General features: G+C 48.6%; 1 protein-coding gene across 2 annotated transcripts in view; it reads right to left on the reverse strand.

The window, feature by feature from the left end:
- Tfap4 (transcription factor AP-4) overlaps window positions 1–15818 on the reverse strand; it is a 44272-nt gene that overhangs the window by 16534 nt on the left and 11920 nt on the right. Inside the window, exon 1 of one of the 2 annotated variants that reach the window (XM_034505247.2) lies at window positions 4–257. The exons of the other annotated variant lie outside the window; for it this stretch is intronic. Coding sequence (XP_034361138.1) covers window positions 4–92 — 89 coding nt within the window. The 5' untranslated portion in view covers window positions 93–257. Of the gene's footprint in view, window positions 1–3; window positions 258–15818 lie in introns of those variants that run through there. 2 annotated transcript variants of the gene reach the window in all.

Here is a 15818-nt window from a genome sequence, read left to right on the forward strand (position 1 = left end):
CACCTACAGAGCCCTCCTATCACTTCTTTCTCTGTTTTCCTGAAATGTTGCAAAGAGGGCACCTTCTGAGTAGGCACCATGAAATACTCCATAGCGATAGGCCCCCCTCCTGTGCACGAGCCAGGTCTCGCGGTCAGCCGGAGAATGCAAGATGGAAATCCGAATCAAAGGGCAGCGCCGGACGGAGGTGCAGAATCGGCCGGTCCCAGATGCAGGCGGCAGCAGCAGCGGCGAGGGAGGGAGGCGGGCGGGAGGGGCGGGAGGGAGGTCTCTCCAGCCTGCCTCCCCGGGCGTGTGTATGTGTGTGTGTGTTTGCAGCTGATCAGATGTCTGTTTCAAGGCGGGAAACAGCTGGTGAAAACTCAGCACTCCCCCGGCCTCCTTCCGCGGAGTAAGGAATTGCATGTAAACAAAGGACTATTTGCAGCGCCCCCCCCAGGGCGACTGGATGCTGGGGCGAGAAGGGCGCAGGCTCCTTGGGACCGACTGCAACATGGGTCTGCAGACTTAACCCCGGGACCAGGGGTCCCTGGTCGACAGCTGGCTGTGCGGGGACACGGTGTGAATGGAGTGAACAGCGGCCCAGCTACATGCGCCACTATGGGTGATGAGGTCCATCAGCTGACAGGTTGGCAAGCGTAGCTAAAAAGGAAAAAAAAAAAAAAAAAAAAAAAAAAAGGGCCAGCGCGGGATCCCAGCCTGTGTAGTCCAGGGTCCGTTGAGTACTGCCCAGTGCGGGGTCTTTGCGCACCGCTGCCCAGGAGGACGCGCGCTGGGCGGGGTTGCAGCAGCAAAAGGAGGCTCTTTTGGGTGTGTGCTTCAGGCTTTTGCATTTTCATGATTGCCACTGTAAGCAGCGGAGCCACTCTGGCGCGCTCCCTTTCGAGCCGACCCGGGCCCCCTGGAAACTTGCGTCATAGCCACCGCTTCCCACAAGTAACTTGGGGCTGACTCTGACCACCCGCCAGCCGCCTCCCTCCGTCTCTACCCAAGTGGCTGCCCGGCCCGGACTCTTGGAGTGCGAAGGGTACAAATGGCACAGACAGGTGCGCAGAGCACCTCGGATGTTGGGGCTGCCATAGGAAGGGAGAGCAAGTGGGAAGGAAGGGAAGGGCGGAGGCAAGCCAGAACAGCAGCGGCCCCTGGGGCAGGCTGCCAGCGCGGCCCGAATATCCATTAGAGGTCTGGTGGTGGCTGCCAGGTCCCGTCCTGCCTCTTTCACTACCTTACTATCTGGCTTCGCGCTCTGCGGGCTACTGCTTTTTCATTCATGGGGAGGGCGGGATGGAACTTGCTCCACCGCCAGAGGGCGCTCTCTACAATGGGGGGGAGTGGTGGTCTGGGGCGAGGGAGGGAACATTTTAGGGGAGAGCTTCCGTCTTCTGCCACGCCCACACCTTCCGGTCCTGGCCCTCCCTAGACTCCTGGAGGGCTTGGCCCCAGGCTCAGGAAGTCAACGCCTGCCTTGGAATGTCCTCACTCCTGCTCAGCGCCTTCCCCTGCCCCATCCGCCGCCTTCCATAGTTCCACCCAAATCGCGCCTCTTAGTTGAAATACTTCTATTAATAACAGTTGTTCGGTATTATTAGAAAACATTGCTCGATATTACCAACATCCAGAGCATGGCTAGTTAGTTTTGCGTGCATATTGGTCAGTCTTCTGATCATCTGATCAACCTGATAAGCCGTTTCTCTAAGCCTAAACGTAGATCCCAGATCAATTAGCATCTAATTCCCAGGGACACTTAACTTGAAAAGCAGCACTTCCTAGCCGGCTGTGCGTTGCACACCTGTAATCCAGAATTCTAGCGCTTGAAGATCGAAGATAAGATCTTGCTTGCCTCTAATGAGAGACAAACAGGGAGGGAAAAAAAAAAAAACAGGAGAGCAGGTGAAATGGTTCCTTAGGTAAAGATGTTGCCGGCAAGCCTGACGACCTGTTTTTTATTCCCAGAATCTCCGTGGTATAAAGAGAGAACCAGCTTCCACAAATTCTCTCCTGACCTTGGCATGTGCACTATAGCGTACATACATGGAAATTAATTTTTAAAAGTTTGAAGGAAAGACTCAGAGTCTTATTTCTACTTTAATGTACTTCTCTGAGCATGCGCCAACTGCCGTCACCCTTGATTAGTAGTGACCTTAACCTGATCCACTCTTGTCTCCCAGAGAACAGGAGGTGAGCGTCTTTGGCCCCTTCCTTCCAAAAGAGGACAAATAGGGGGAGGGGATGTGGCAGACCCACGAGGACTCTCATTCTTGAAGTACTTTGAGATGTTGACATTTAAAACCTCATATCCAGGGCTGAAGAGATGGCTCAGCAGATAAGAACACTTGTTGGGCCGGGCAGTGGTGGCTCACGCCTTTAATCCCAGCACTTGGGAGGCAGAGGCAGGCGGATTTCTGAGTTCAAGGCCAGCCTAGTCTACAAAGTAAATTCCAGGACAGCCAGGGCTACACAGAGAAACCCTATCTCAAAAAAAAAAAAAAGAAAGAAAGAAAGAAAAAAAAAAAAAAAACCACTTGCTGGCACGCCCGAGGACCAAAGTTCTGTCTGTTCCCAGTGTCTTTATCAGCTGGCTCACAGTCACCTATAACTCCACCTGGAGGGAATTTAATGCCCCCTTCTGGCCGCCTCTGGTACCACACACACGTGCAGACACAGGTACACACAGGTGTATATAGGCATGCAGATACACTAGTGCTCAGACACTCCCAATTAAAACTAATGGTGGTGGCTCACACTCTTAATCCCAGCATTCTAGAGGTAGAACTGGACAAAGCTCTGTGAGTTTGAGGACAGCTTGAGCTACGTAACAAGTTCCAGGCTAGGCAACATTGCTTAGTGAGCCTCTGTCTCAAAAGTGGCATGTATGTGCTGGAGAGTGGTCAGTCAGTGGTTAAAAGTGATGGCTGCTCTTTCCAGAGAACCCAGATGAAACCCTCAAGTTCAAGGCCAGCCTGTGCTACAATATGAAAAAAAAAAAAAAAACAGAACAAACCAGCAAAACTATTCCTGAGGAAGAGTTGGAAGAGTTCATAAGCAAGGGGAACTGCTCTAGATTTCCTTACAATTTTTATGTCTCCATTTGTTGCAGGGTGTCGGGGGATGTACATGTGCCAACAGACATCAGAGATGGCTTATCACTTGTAACTAGGGTTACAGACAATGGTGACCCATAAAATGTGGGTGCTGGGGACTGAATCAATCCTCTCTGCAAGCGTAGGACATGCACTGGGCCATCTCTCCAGCTTCCACACGTTTTCTCATTTTTATGATGCAGTCCTGGGCCTCACTCATACTAAACAGGCATTTGTTACTGGACCACATCCCCAACCTTGATGTAGATTTTTGTCCCTGTGGAGGAAGGATAGATTGTTTTTCCTGTTTCTAAACAGCTACCCTGCATGTGCCTAGGGTACTGTTCTTTTGAGTTCCTATTGCTATACAACAAATTTCCACCAGGTTAGCGGCTTAAAATTGTACCCATTGGGCAGTGGTGGCGCACGCCTTTAATCCCAGCACTTGGAAGGCAGAGGCAGGAGGATTTCTGAGTTCCAGGCCAGCCTGGTCTACAAAGTGAGTTCCAGGACAGCCAGAGATACACAGAGAAACCCTGTCTCGAAAAACCAAAAAAAAAAAAAAAAAAAAAAATTGTACCCATTGTATCAGGGCTGGGGATGTAAACACAACAATCAGTAATATAAGTAGAATTTCATCATTTTCATGTGCTACAAAATATCATTAATTTGTTTTATTATGCCATACTTTAGGTCACAAATCTAGACCAAAAAAAAAAAAGTCCACAAAGCCGGACCCTGAGCTTGGAGCCTTGATGGATGAAATCCAAGTTCGGGCTCTATGGGTTGGGAGGCTCCTCCGGGGCCTCTGACTGTTGTCTGCAGAATTCTTGCTTTTGGCTAGAAAGCTGAGGTTACCTACTGTCTCAATGACTCCTATAGGGACTACTCCCACCTCATCAAGTCCTCGTGGCATGGTCCCCTCCCTGCAAGCCACATTCCCTCAGTGTAGCCTCTCTTTCTCTGTGTCTTTGTGTCTCTGTCTTCTCTCTTTAAGGCTGAATATTAAGTTCCCCAGGCATTGCTCTTTCTGGACTCATATGGTCCTCCTGCCTCTCTCCCAAGTGACTGAACCTACAGGTACACACCCCTGTGCCCAACTCATGCTTTCTCTTGCTTTGCCTTGATTGCTTCCTCTTCTCCAAACACCTGGACAAACCCTACTTGTGGAGGACCCACCAAATGTCCTCTCCAAGATCGCCAGTCACAGGAGTCACAAAATCACAGTCTACCTACATTAGCCTAGGGAATTAAAATGAGAGGAGAAGCTATACACGATAGCACAACCTGTGGTCCTCATACCTGGGAGACTAAGACAGGTGGCGCACGCCTTTAATCCCAGCACTTGGGAGACAGAGACAGGCAGATTTCTGAGTTCGAGGCCAGCCTGGTCTACAGAGTGAGTTCCAGGACAGCCAGGGCTACACAGAGAAACCCTGTCTCGAAAAACCGAAAGAAAAAAAATATGAGGGGGCTGGAGAGATGGTTAAGAGCACTGATTACTTTTCCAAAGGTCCTGAGTTCAATTCCCAGCAACCACATGGTGGCTCACAACCATCTGTAACGAGATCTTATGCCCTCTTCTGGTGTGTCTAAAGATAGCTACAGTGTACTCATACATAAAATAAATAAATCTTTAAAAAAAAAAAAGAGAGAGAAAATATGGGAAGACACCAGTCTCATAGTTAATGTCATCTGTCAATTTGATGCTGCCCAGTGTTATCTGAGGGAGACTCTATTGGCAGATTGTTCTTAATCATGGCCTGTGGGCATGTTTGTGTGGCATTTTCTTGATTGTTAATTGATGCCATTGTCCTCTGGGCAGTAAGTCCCTTCCGAAGGTGGATCTGGGCTGTACAGAAAAGCTACCTGGGCTGGGGATCTGTCTCAGCAGTTAAGAGCACTAGCTGCTCTTTTCCAGAGGACCTGGGTTCTATTCCCAGCACCCTCATGGCGCTCACACCTGTCTGTAATTCCAGTACCAGGGAATCCGACACTCTCACAGAGACTCTCTTGCAGGCAAAACAGCAATGGACATAAAATAAAAATACGTAAATTTAGGAAGGAAGAAAAAAAGGAAGGAAGGAAGAAAAGCTACCTGAGCGTGGAAGAGGAAGCAGGCCTGTAAGTGGCCTCCCTGTATGATTCCTGCCTCCCCTGACTTACTTTAATGATGGATCATGACTGGAAGTATACACTGAAATAAAGGCTTTCCTCCTCAAGCCGCCGTTGGTCATGATGTTTACTACAGTACTAGAGAGCAAACTAGAACCCCCCCCCCCCCCCCCCGTGTAGTCACAGGCAGCACTACACCCTGGGTTTAGATACTGGGCTATAAAAAAAGAGAGAGAGAGAAAATGGGCTGAACAGAGTCTGCATGAGCCGACTCAGTGTCTTTCTGCTTACCACTGTGGATGCAGTGTGTCTAGTGGCTTCACCTTGACGCCTCTGCTATGACAGATTAGAACCTAGAACTGTGCGATGAAGCAAGCCCTTCTTGCCTCACTTGCCTTTGTCAGAGTTTTTGTTCGCAGCAAGACTGAACCCAGCAGGACTTTGGCCCTAGCTTCAATTCAACAACTGTTCTTGTAGCTCCGTACACTATACCCACTAGGAACAGGAAGTGCGAATGGTGTGCTCTGTGGGAAAACAAGGGCCGCTATGAATAAAGCGTGGACACCAGCCGGCACACACCTGTAATTCCAGCATTCAGGAGGCAGAGGTAGGTAGATCTTTGTATGTTCAAGGTCAGCCTAGTCTACATAGTGAGTTCCAGAAAAAAACATGACTTTGTAGAGAGACCTTGTCTAAAAAAACAAAACTAGAACCAAAGCCAAAGGAAACCAGCAGACAACAATTATTGGAGCCAGGATGAGACTTATAGTCTGAAAACATCAATGTCTGGGAAAGGACCCCGTGATCAGGATGGAATAACGTTCAAATGTCCCTGATGGAGTTAAGAACAAATCCAGTGTCCCTCAATACCCCAGTCACCTGGCCCAACAAAGCTGGGACCCCAAACCACTAGAGGGCGCCTGGCACACACGCGGCTTTGTGGACAAGCAACCCAGGAATAAGCAAAAAGTTTATCCATACTAGGGTAGAGCCTTGTGGCATCCACAAAGACTTACAGATCTAGGTAGTACCCGCTGGACTAAAGGTCCTGACCTCTGTGTGTTCACCCAGCTTTGGCCGTAAGACCTTCGATGCCAGCCACTAAAGAGAGGTACCATTCCTGTGTCTTGGTCTCTACCACGGTTGGCTACTGCCCTTGTCTCTCTCAGCCATACCCTGCCCACCCTTATTTTGAGCATTTAGTCCCTCCCCTTGCACTCAGCTCCCTCACTTAGCGATTTTTTCCCCTCTTGGGAAAGTCTCTGCTTCTCAATGTACAAGCTGGCAGTGCAAACAGCTTCTTAAGCTGCATCTCAGGGAAGCACTTTTAACAGTTTATGGCTGCATGCTAGGCTATTCCTGATCCTGTCAGAAACAGCTGTAACTGCTTCCTCAGTGGTCTCATCGAGCAGGTGCAGCAGTTACAACAGTTATGATAATTCTACTAGGAGACAGTACGGTGGCACATGCTTGGAACCCCAGCTAAACTTGGGGAGCTGAGGCAGAAAGGTCTTGTGTTTGAGGGCAGCCTGGGCTACCTTAAGACCCTGTCTGCTCACTTGAAAGGAAAGGAAAAGAAATCCAACAGGTGGACCGGGAGCTGAAAGAATATCTCAAAGACTCAGAAATCAATATCAGCAGTGAAGACTGGGCCAGTGCTCAAGTACTTGACACCCAGCTGGGCCCCTCTCACCGTGAGTGAAGCAGGAAAGCACCTTAGTTTTGGTTTATGTAAAAGGAAGTTAGCCAAGGAACCAATGGGTGTGGCTGGAGAGAGCCAAGGAGGCCCACAGGAAGCCAGAAGGGGATGTGTTTCGAATTCAAAAGAAAGGTAGGGAGTGTGGGGGGTGCAGGAGAGAACTGGGTGGGGAGACTACTTTCTGTACTCTCACGGAGTGGACAAGGGTAGGTGAGAGAGTGGGATGCCGGGTCATTTTTCTTTTTTTTTCTTTTATTCCTGTTTTCCCTAGTACTGAGGAGGAGCCCACAGCTTTGCTCCTATTGGGCAAGTGACATCCCTGTCCTGGCCTGTTGGTTCCTTTGGTGACTAGATTAGAATGACCAGGAACTGGTCAGGATGGAAAAGGGACAGGGACTACTGTCATAAACCAGCCATGGACCTCAAAGTGGGAGAGGGAGCCATATAGAATAGGAACGGGCTTTCCGCAGGGAGGGATGGGCTCAACACACCAAGACATCCTGGGAAGCATATGGGTATGCAGGCTGCAGTGTTGGGGCAACCACCTGTGACCCCAGCACTGCTCTGGCCACATTTCTTATTTCACCTTTGAGACAGATCCCAAGTCTTCATTCCAGATGCAAGCACCTTGCTGTCCATCATTACAGCTGATCAGTACCTCAGCCTAGGTCGGGTCACACTCCTCTAGCATCCTGTGAGATGCTCTGAAGAACACCTTCCATAATGGCTTCTCATATCAGGAGCTCACCTGGTGCTGGTGACCCAGCCATGGTTCATGGCAGCCAGGTGCCAGAGGGGTGTCCAGCTCAGTGCTCTGAGGGATGTGGAGGGAAGTCATCACCGTGTGTGAGATTAAAGAGAACACAAACCCCGGGATGCCGTTAATCCCAGCACTCAGGCAAGGCAGATCTCTAAACCTGGTCTATAGAGTGAGTTCTAGGACAGCCAGAACTACACAAAGAAACCTGTGTAAATCAATCAATCAATCAATCATCAATGAAGCACAAAATGACATATAATCTATGCTCTGTGGTGCAAATCTTGATGTCCTGAAGTTTTGGCCAACAGGGAAGAAAGAGGCAAGATGAGCTAGTGAGTAGAACAGGCCAGAGTGCAAAGACAGAGGCTCATATTAACACGGCTCTGCCCTCGATCTGGCCTTCCAGCTCTGGGACCCTGCTGCTCCGGAGGAATTGGCATTGCTACCAGCACATCAAGAGTTAACATCTGCCTGCTGCAGAGGCCCCCCGCAGCCGCAGCCGCAGTAGCTCAGTGCTTTCGGTAACTCGGAAGCTGAAATGTGAGAAGTTGGACGCCAGGGGCAGGCCCGGGAAAGGCTGGAGGAAGAGGGTTTCCCTGGCAGAAGAACCTGCTGCTTGAGCTTTGGTTCCTTGGTCAGGCCCTACCAGACAGCTGCCCCTCCTGCCTCAAGCTAGTGTCTACAGCACCCAATCAGGGCACTTCGTGGTCCTGACTAGTATCCGGCCGTGTGGACCATGGGGCGACATTTCCATACTGCAGAGCTATAACAAGGACAACAGGTTATTTCATGCAAGACTTAAGACGACAGACACATCTCAAGGGTTCTGACCTCAGGCCCAGCCTTGAGGTCCCTGCATATTGTGCAGAACAGAGACATGGGAAATCTCCCAGGCAACCAAGTCTCTCCCTACTCAAGAGAAACATGAGGATTCCCGGCCTGGGTGCTGGGTGCATACCCTTACATAAGGATGTTGGATATGAAGTAAGAACCAGTTAGCCAGGTGGTTCTCAACCTTCCTAACAGCCGGGCAGTGGTGGCACACACCTGTAATTCCCAGCACTTGGGAGGCTGAGGCAGGTGGATTTCTGAGTTCGAGGCCAGCCTGGTCTACAGAGTGAGTTCCCTGTCTCGAAAAAAACAAACAAACAAACAAAAAAGAAGAAGATAGAGATTTGCCAACAGGGTTAGGATCCACGGGTTGAGAATCACTGAACTAGAAGCTCAAGGTGCAAGGCATAGTTGAGCACTGGTCTCCATTCTTCCAGCTACTCACAGGTGGCTGTGAGTAGAGACTATTATGATGACCCCCCCAGTTTTACAGATGGAGAACCGAAGTTCAGAAACTGAACATACCACACAGCCAGAGAGCTGGCAAAACTGATTTGAAATTGGGCTTGTTTGACAGGTGGATTCATATCCACCACACCACAGTACAGGAAGGAACTGGATGGGCATGCTGCTTGCTGTCCACTCGTGGAGTGGACAAAGGTAAGGGAGACCATGGGATGCCAATTCTTTTTTTTTTTTTCTTTTTTCCCCCCCAATGCTGAGGAAGACCCCACAGCTTTGCTCATATTAGGCAAGTACCTTACCACTGAATGAGCCCCACTGGCCTCTGTCTCATTCCTTTGGTGACTGAAATAGAAATATATATATATTATATATTTATATATATAATTGTATATATAATAATTTATATATTATATAAATATATGTAATATAATAATATATAATATTATATTATATTATATTATATTATATTATATTATATATATGAATGAAACACAGATCTATGTGCTCAATCCAAGAAGGTAAGGAGTGGAAGGCAGCAGCCCTGAAGAAGTGGTCAATAACAAACAAAAGGACCTAGCATCTACCTAGAAAGGCTGAGAACAGCATCCGGACTCTAGATTCTAGAGGGAGCTGGGAAAAGCCTGGGCCTGGAGACCTGGGGAGACTACTGTGCAGCAGAAGGAAACCTTTCACCCGCTTCCACATCTCTTGGGGCAACAGATACTTTTAATTTTTATTCTTTTAGACAGGTTCTCATGAATCCTAGGTTGGCCTGAAACTCAATATGTAGCCAAGGATGACCATGAATTTCTCATTCTTCGGTCTCTATTTGGCAAGGGATTAGAGGTACAGATCCTCACCCCCAGTTTGCACCGTGCTGAGGATCAAGCCCAAGGTCCTGTGCATGCTAACCATGCTAACCGACAACTGTGCCAGCTGAGCCACACCCCCAGCCCCAGGGATCACTTCTTTTTTTTTTTTTTTTTTTTTTTTTTTTTTTTTTGGTTTTTCAAGACAGGGTTTCTCTGTGTAGCCCTGGCTGTCCTGGAACTCACTCTGTAGACCAGGCTGGCCTTAAACTCAGAAACCCGCCTGCCTCTGCCTCCCAAGTGCTGGGATTAAAGGTGTGCGCCACCACTGCTGGGCCAAATGGCCATTTTTTTTTTTTTTAATAAGTCAGGAACTTCCTAGTATATTCAGGTTGACTCTGAACTTGATTTGTGGTTCAGGAAAGCCTTGACTTGGCTCCTCCTTCCTCAACTAAGATCTACTGGTTTTTTGTTTGTTTGTTTGTTTGTTTGTTTTTATTTTTTTAGACAGGGTTTCCTCTGTGTAGCCCTGAATGTTCTGGAATTTGCTTTGTAGACCAGACTGGCCTTGAACTAACAGAGCTGCCTCTGCCTCCCAAGTGCTGGGATCAAAGGTGTGCACCACCACACCAGGCTAACATTTTATTTTTTTTAATCTGTGTATGTCATGTGTGTGTGGTACATGCACATGAGGGTGTGGGTGCACTGCTCATGTGCAGGCCAGAGCAGCACATTGGGTATCCTGCTTTAAGTATGATAGGCTATGAACTTGGAGAAAGCTTGATGTCTTGGTTAGGTTGGCTGGCCATTGAGCTCTTGGATCCATCTGTCTCTAACCAGAATCCTGAGAGAAGAGATACACTCAGCCAAGCCCAGCGTTTTACTTGGGTACTGGGAATTTGGACTCAGGTCTGTATGCACTGTCAGGGTTCCCTAAAGAAACAGAACCAGTAAGATAAGTGTTAAGACTGGCAGCTTACACAGCACAGTCTGGGTAGCCCAACAATGGCTCTCTGCATATGGGAGAGGCCGAGAGTCCCATAGCTGCTCATCCGTGAGGATGGGTACCTTAGTGGTCCTGACTTGGTTCTACAAACTTGGAGGGTTCCTGGATAGCCACTAGCTTTCAGTCCACGCGGATGGTCCAAAGAAGCTGAGTTCCGACATGTTGAAGGAATGGGCCAAATGACCTCACTCGCACCCACAAAAGTATTGACGATAAAAAGCAAAGCTTTTCCCTTACATCCTCGTGTTATCTGAAGTGGCAACTGAAGACCCCACCCACGTTTGGGATGCATCTTCCCACTTCAGATAACCCTACTGAAGCAGTCTCTCACAGTGTGCCTGTCAGCTTATCTCTTAGTTAACTCCATTAACACACAGCGGAAGTGCTCTCATCCATGGAGCCATCTTCCAAGCCTTCTTTTCTCCCTGTTTAAATTGTTTGCTTTTTTGCTTTGCTGAGAATGGAACTAAGGGCTGGGGAAGTGCTCTACCACTGAGCTAAAACTCCAGCTTCCGGGCCAGCATTTTGAAGGGTTGTTTTCATTTTATGCTTATGAGATTTGCCTGTGTGTATGTACCTGCATCATACTATGCCTAGTGCCCGTGAAGGCCAGAAGAGGGCGCTGGAACCCTTTGGAGTTGAAGTCACAAATGGTTGTGAATGTTGGGAATTAGACCTGGGTCCTTTGCAAGAGCAGCCAGTGCTCTTAACCCCTGAGCCATCTCTCCAGCCCCTAGATCAGTATTATAAAAAACACTTTAAAGGCTTAGCAAGATTGGCTGTGTAAATGTTTAATCCCAACACTTGGGAGGTCGAGGAAAGCAGATCTCCTAGTTTAAGGCAAGTCTGGTTCCAGGACAGCCAGGAGTACCCAGAAAAACCCTGCCCCCACCCCCACCCCCCAAAAAAAAGGCAGAAAAAAAGAGAGGGAGAAAGAGAGAGAGAAGATTTGGTTACATAACAATGTCCTTCAATGCCTCCAAGTCATTTATATAATAGAAGACACCAGGTGAATACATTAAAAAAAAATTGAGGGGACAGAGAGATGGCTCAGCTGTTAAGAGCACTGGTGGCTCTTCCAGAGGTTCTGAGTTCAACTCCCCCGCAACCACATGGTGGCTCACAACCATCTATAATGGAATTTAATGCCCCCTTCTGGCCTGCAGGTGTACATGCAGCTAGGGCACTTATATGCATAAAATAAATAAATAAATCTTTTTAAAAATGATATCCAGAAAAGGAACAAGGAACAATCTGGGAAACCCCAAAAGACTAATGGCTCATATTCCATGACCCGGATGTGGATCAGTGACCAGAGGGCTGTCAGTCAAACAGTAGCCATAGGCTGCTCTGTTGACTGCTCCAGTGTCCCCATTAAGGTCCAGATCAACAACTGAACCCACAGCCACACAATGTGAATGGTCCTGAGGAAAAGGAGGCGGGTACTCAGACTGGGAGGACAGACTTGATCGGGATGTGGGATAGGCTAGCCCTCACACACCTGGGCAGCTTAGAGATGTTTCAGGGAAAGAGACCAACAAGAATGAAAATCACTGAGCCCAGAGAGCAGCCTGATGGTCAAAGGGTGGAGAGTGAGTGTTGCTCTTGCAGACAGCCAGGAGACTCACAGCACTGAACTCCAGCTCTGGGAGATCCAATGCCCTAGGCCTCTTTGGGTCCCTGCACTCATGTGTACACACCCACACATACAATTTAAAATAGAATATTTTTTTTTAATTTATTTATTTTATGTGTATGAGTGTTTTATCTGCATGTTCATCTGTGCCTCGAGTGTGCGTCTGCTGCCTGTGGAGGCCAGAAAATGAAGTCAGATACCCTGGAACTGGAGTTGCAGTCATCGTGAGCCATCCTGTGGGTGCTGAGGAAGGACAGGTGCAAGAGCAGCAGGTGCTAAGTCTTCGCCTATGAACCATCTCTCCAGCCGGTCACTGAGCTCAGAGACAGCATGCTCCTTCTAACACTCTTCCTCCTTTCAGCAAGTTCCAGGAGGTGCTCCTGACTCTCATCCACCAGTAGCCTCCAGGTGTGAGACCACCTGAATGTTGATTCAGTGACCCTCATATATACAGGAGCTGTCTTCAGACACACCAGAAGAGAGCATCAGATCCCATTACAGATGGTCCTGAGCCACCATGTGGTTCCTTGGACCCAGTGCTCTTAATCCCTGAGCCATCTCTCCAGCCCCCGAACTCAGTGCTCTTAACTGCTGAGCCATCTTTCCAATCCCAGTCTTCCAATATTAAATGACCACACATGCATCTGATGTAGAAGCTCCTTAGAAGATCCCCAGCTGCTCCCCCAACCTCAGGTAGGGCCTAGGGAGCAGAAAGAGATGTCAGTCTGGGGCAGGTCAAGCCTTGAGGCTCTGCAGCTGAAATGCACTTGCTGGGACTGATCAGTTTGTTTCCCCGCCCACTGCTTCCCTCAGCTTTCCTGTGCAGCCAGCAGCCCTCTGCTGGGGACTCAGACCTTACAAAACTCTTGGGATAGCAAAAGGGAAACAGAGCTGGGTGGGCCACTGGTGCATGCCATCTGCCACCCCAGCTGAAGTGTGAGGATCTCAAGTTCAAGGCCAGCCTAGGCAACTTATTGAAGTCTTGCTTCAGAGTAAAGAGTCCCAGGTGGGTCTGGAGACACAGCTCAGTTGGTAGAATGGTTGTATAGCAAGCATGAAGCACTGGGTCTGATCCTGAATACAACATGGACTGGGTATGAGAGCACACACCTGTCTTCCCAGATGACCTTGAACTTCTGATCCTCCTGGCTTCACTTCTCATGGCTGTATAATGAATTTGAGGCCAGCCTGGGCTACGTGAAACGATGTCTTAATTTAAAGGGATGGGGGACAGTGCTGGGGATACAGCTAAGGGATAGAGCGCCTGTCTGTAAGGCACAAGACCCTGAGTTCAATGCCCACTATTGAAAAAAAAAAATAGTAGGGGGTAGAAAGATGGTTCAGTGGGTAAGAGAGCTTGCTGCTCTTGCAGAGGACCCTAATTCAGTTCCCAGCACCCACATCAGGCAATTTACAGCTGCCTGGGGACCTGATATTCTCCTCTGGCCTCTCTGGGCACCTGCACTTACATGTGCACGCACTCACACAATCCATTCCACACACACACACACACACATAATTTTTTTTTATTTTGTTTGTTTTTTTCGAGACAGGGTTTCTCTGTGTAGCCCTGGCTGTCCTGGAACTCACTCTGTAGACCAGGCTGGCCTCGAACTCAGAAATCCACCTGCCTCTGCCTCCCAAGTGCTGGGATTAAAGGCGTACGCCACCACCGCCCGGCATAATTTTTTAAAGATAAATAAAATCTTAGGAAAAAACATCAGGGCTGGAGAGCTGGCTCTGCAGTTAAAAGCACTGGCTGCTCTTCCAGAGGACCCAGGTTCAAGTCTCAGCACTCATATGGCAGCTTAAAACTATTTATAACTCCAGTTCCAGGGGATCCAACACCTGTCTTCCTAGGACAACAGGTACACATGTGGCGCAAAGACATGTATGCAGACAGAACACCATTTACATTAGAAAAATTAATAAAACAAGAGAAAGGGGGTTGCAACTTGGGAGTACGTCCTTGAAGACTATATGCGACCACAATGTAAGTCAGAGAAAGAGAAGTGGTAGTTTTCACTGTGTCCTCTGGGCCAGGCAAGTGCCAAGAGGTCTGGATGCACTAAGTCATTCAGTCCTGAAGAAAATCCCAGGATGCCAGAGATGGAGACAGTGAGCTGCTTAAGATTTAGCTGAGGATAGCCCCGGTGGTTAAAAGCTCATCGTTGGGCACAGGCTGGGTACAAGCTCCGAGCCAGTCCCATGGCAGTGGCAGTAGACGTGAGTGTCACTCAGGAAGGGCCCCTACTCACTTATTTCTTTGTGGCAATAAAAGCTTTTGTGTCAGTGTGAGCTTCTGAGTCCTCCACAGCAGTCCAGTCACCTGCTTGGAGACCCCTTCAGGGAGGAGTTAGGAGTTGACTCAAGCTAAGAAGAGTCCAGCCTGGGGTCTTGCTAGAACCCATTGGAAGCTGCAGACCTGTAATGTCATGGCCTCCCCTTTGGAAGGACCAGTTTGAGATCAAAGCAAATAGGGAAGCTACTCCATTGACTCTTGTAATTGCCATCCGGTAGGTAATGGCACTTTTAACTCAGACTTAATCTGTCTGGGCCCCAGGCTGTCCCAGTAGAGGTTCTAATAGTAGCTTAGGGGCTGAGACAGGGAGAAGAATTAGGTCTTATCTTTCTCCAGATCCTCTGTTGACCTTCCCAGCCTGCATCCCTTCTAGGGATACTCTCTCCTGGAATTCAGCTTCCAGATGTCAGATCCAAGGCAGTGGCCAGCAGCAGAGGCACAAGTCTCCCTCCAGACTGAATCAGTCACATTCCAAAACTGCAGAGGCAGGGGACACGCCTGAGGCAGCCTGGGGCGTTAGTCTTCCTCTGCTATCTCAGCCTCAGTCCCCTTCCTTTTGCCTCCTCTTCTCTGCCAGACTAGGCTTTGAGTTTCCTTTCCAGAGACATTCTACTGGAACACACAGAAAGCCACTGGTGCTGGAGACTCCATGAGCTTCTTGAATGACCAGCTTCCAATCGCATCAATATATGTGAGCTTGAAGATTTTTTTTTTAAAGATTTATTTATGTATGTGATTACACTGTAGCTATCTTCAGACGCATCAGAAAAGGGCATCAGATCCCATTACAGATGATTGTGAGCCACCATGTGGTTGCTGGGAATTGAACTCGAGACGTCTGAAAGAGCAGTCAGTGTTCTTAACCACTGAGCCATCTCTCCAGCCCTTTTGAAGATTTTTTTCCCCATTAATTTATTTATTCACGTTATATCCCGATCGCTGTGCCCTCCTCCAGATCCCCCCTGACAGTCCCTCCTGACTCCCCTTCTCTTCTGAGAGGGTGGAGCCCTCACTCCCACTGCAGTATCTCACCCTGGCACAATAGAGCTTAAAGATTTATTCATCACATACCAATTGAGCACCCATTCTGTGGCAAACAAGGTAAAGATAAGCCT

Source organism: Arvicanthis niloticus, chromosome 6 (assembly GCF_011762505.2).
Source record: "Arvicanthis niloticus isolate mArvNil1 chromosome 6, mArvNil1.pat.X, whole genome shotgun sequence".
Lineage (NCBI taxonomy): Eukaryota > Metazoa > Chordata > Mammalia > Rodentia > Muridae > Arvicanthis > Arvicanthis niloticus.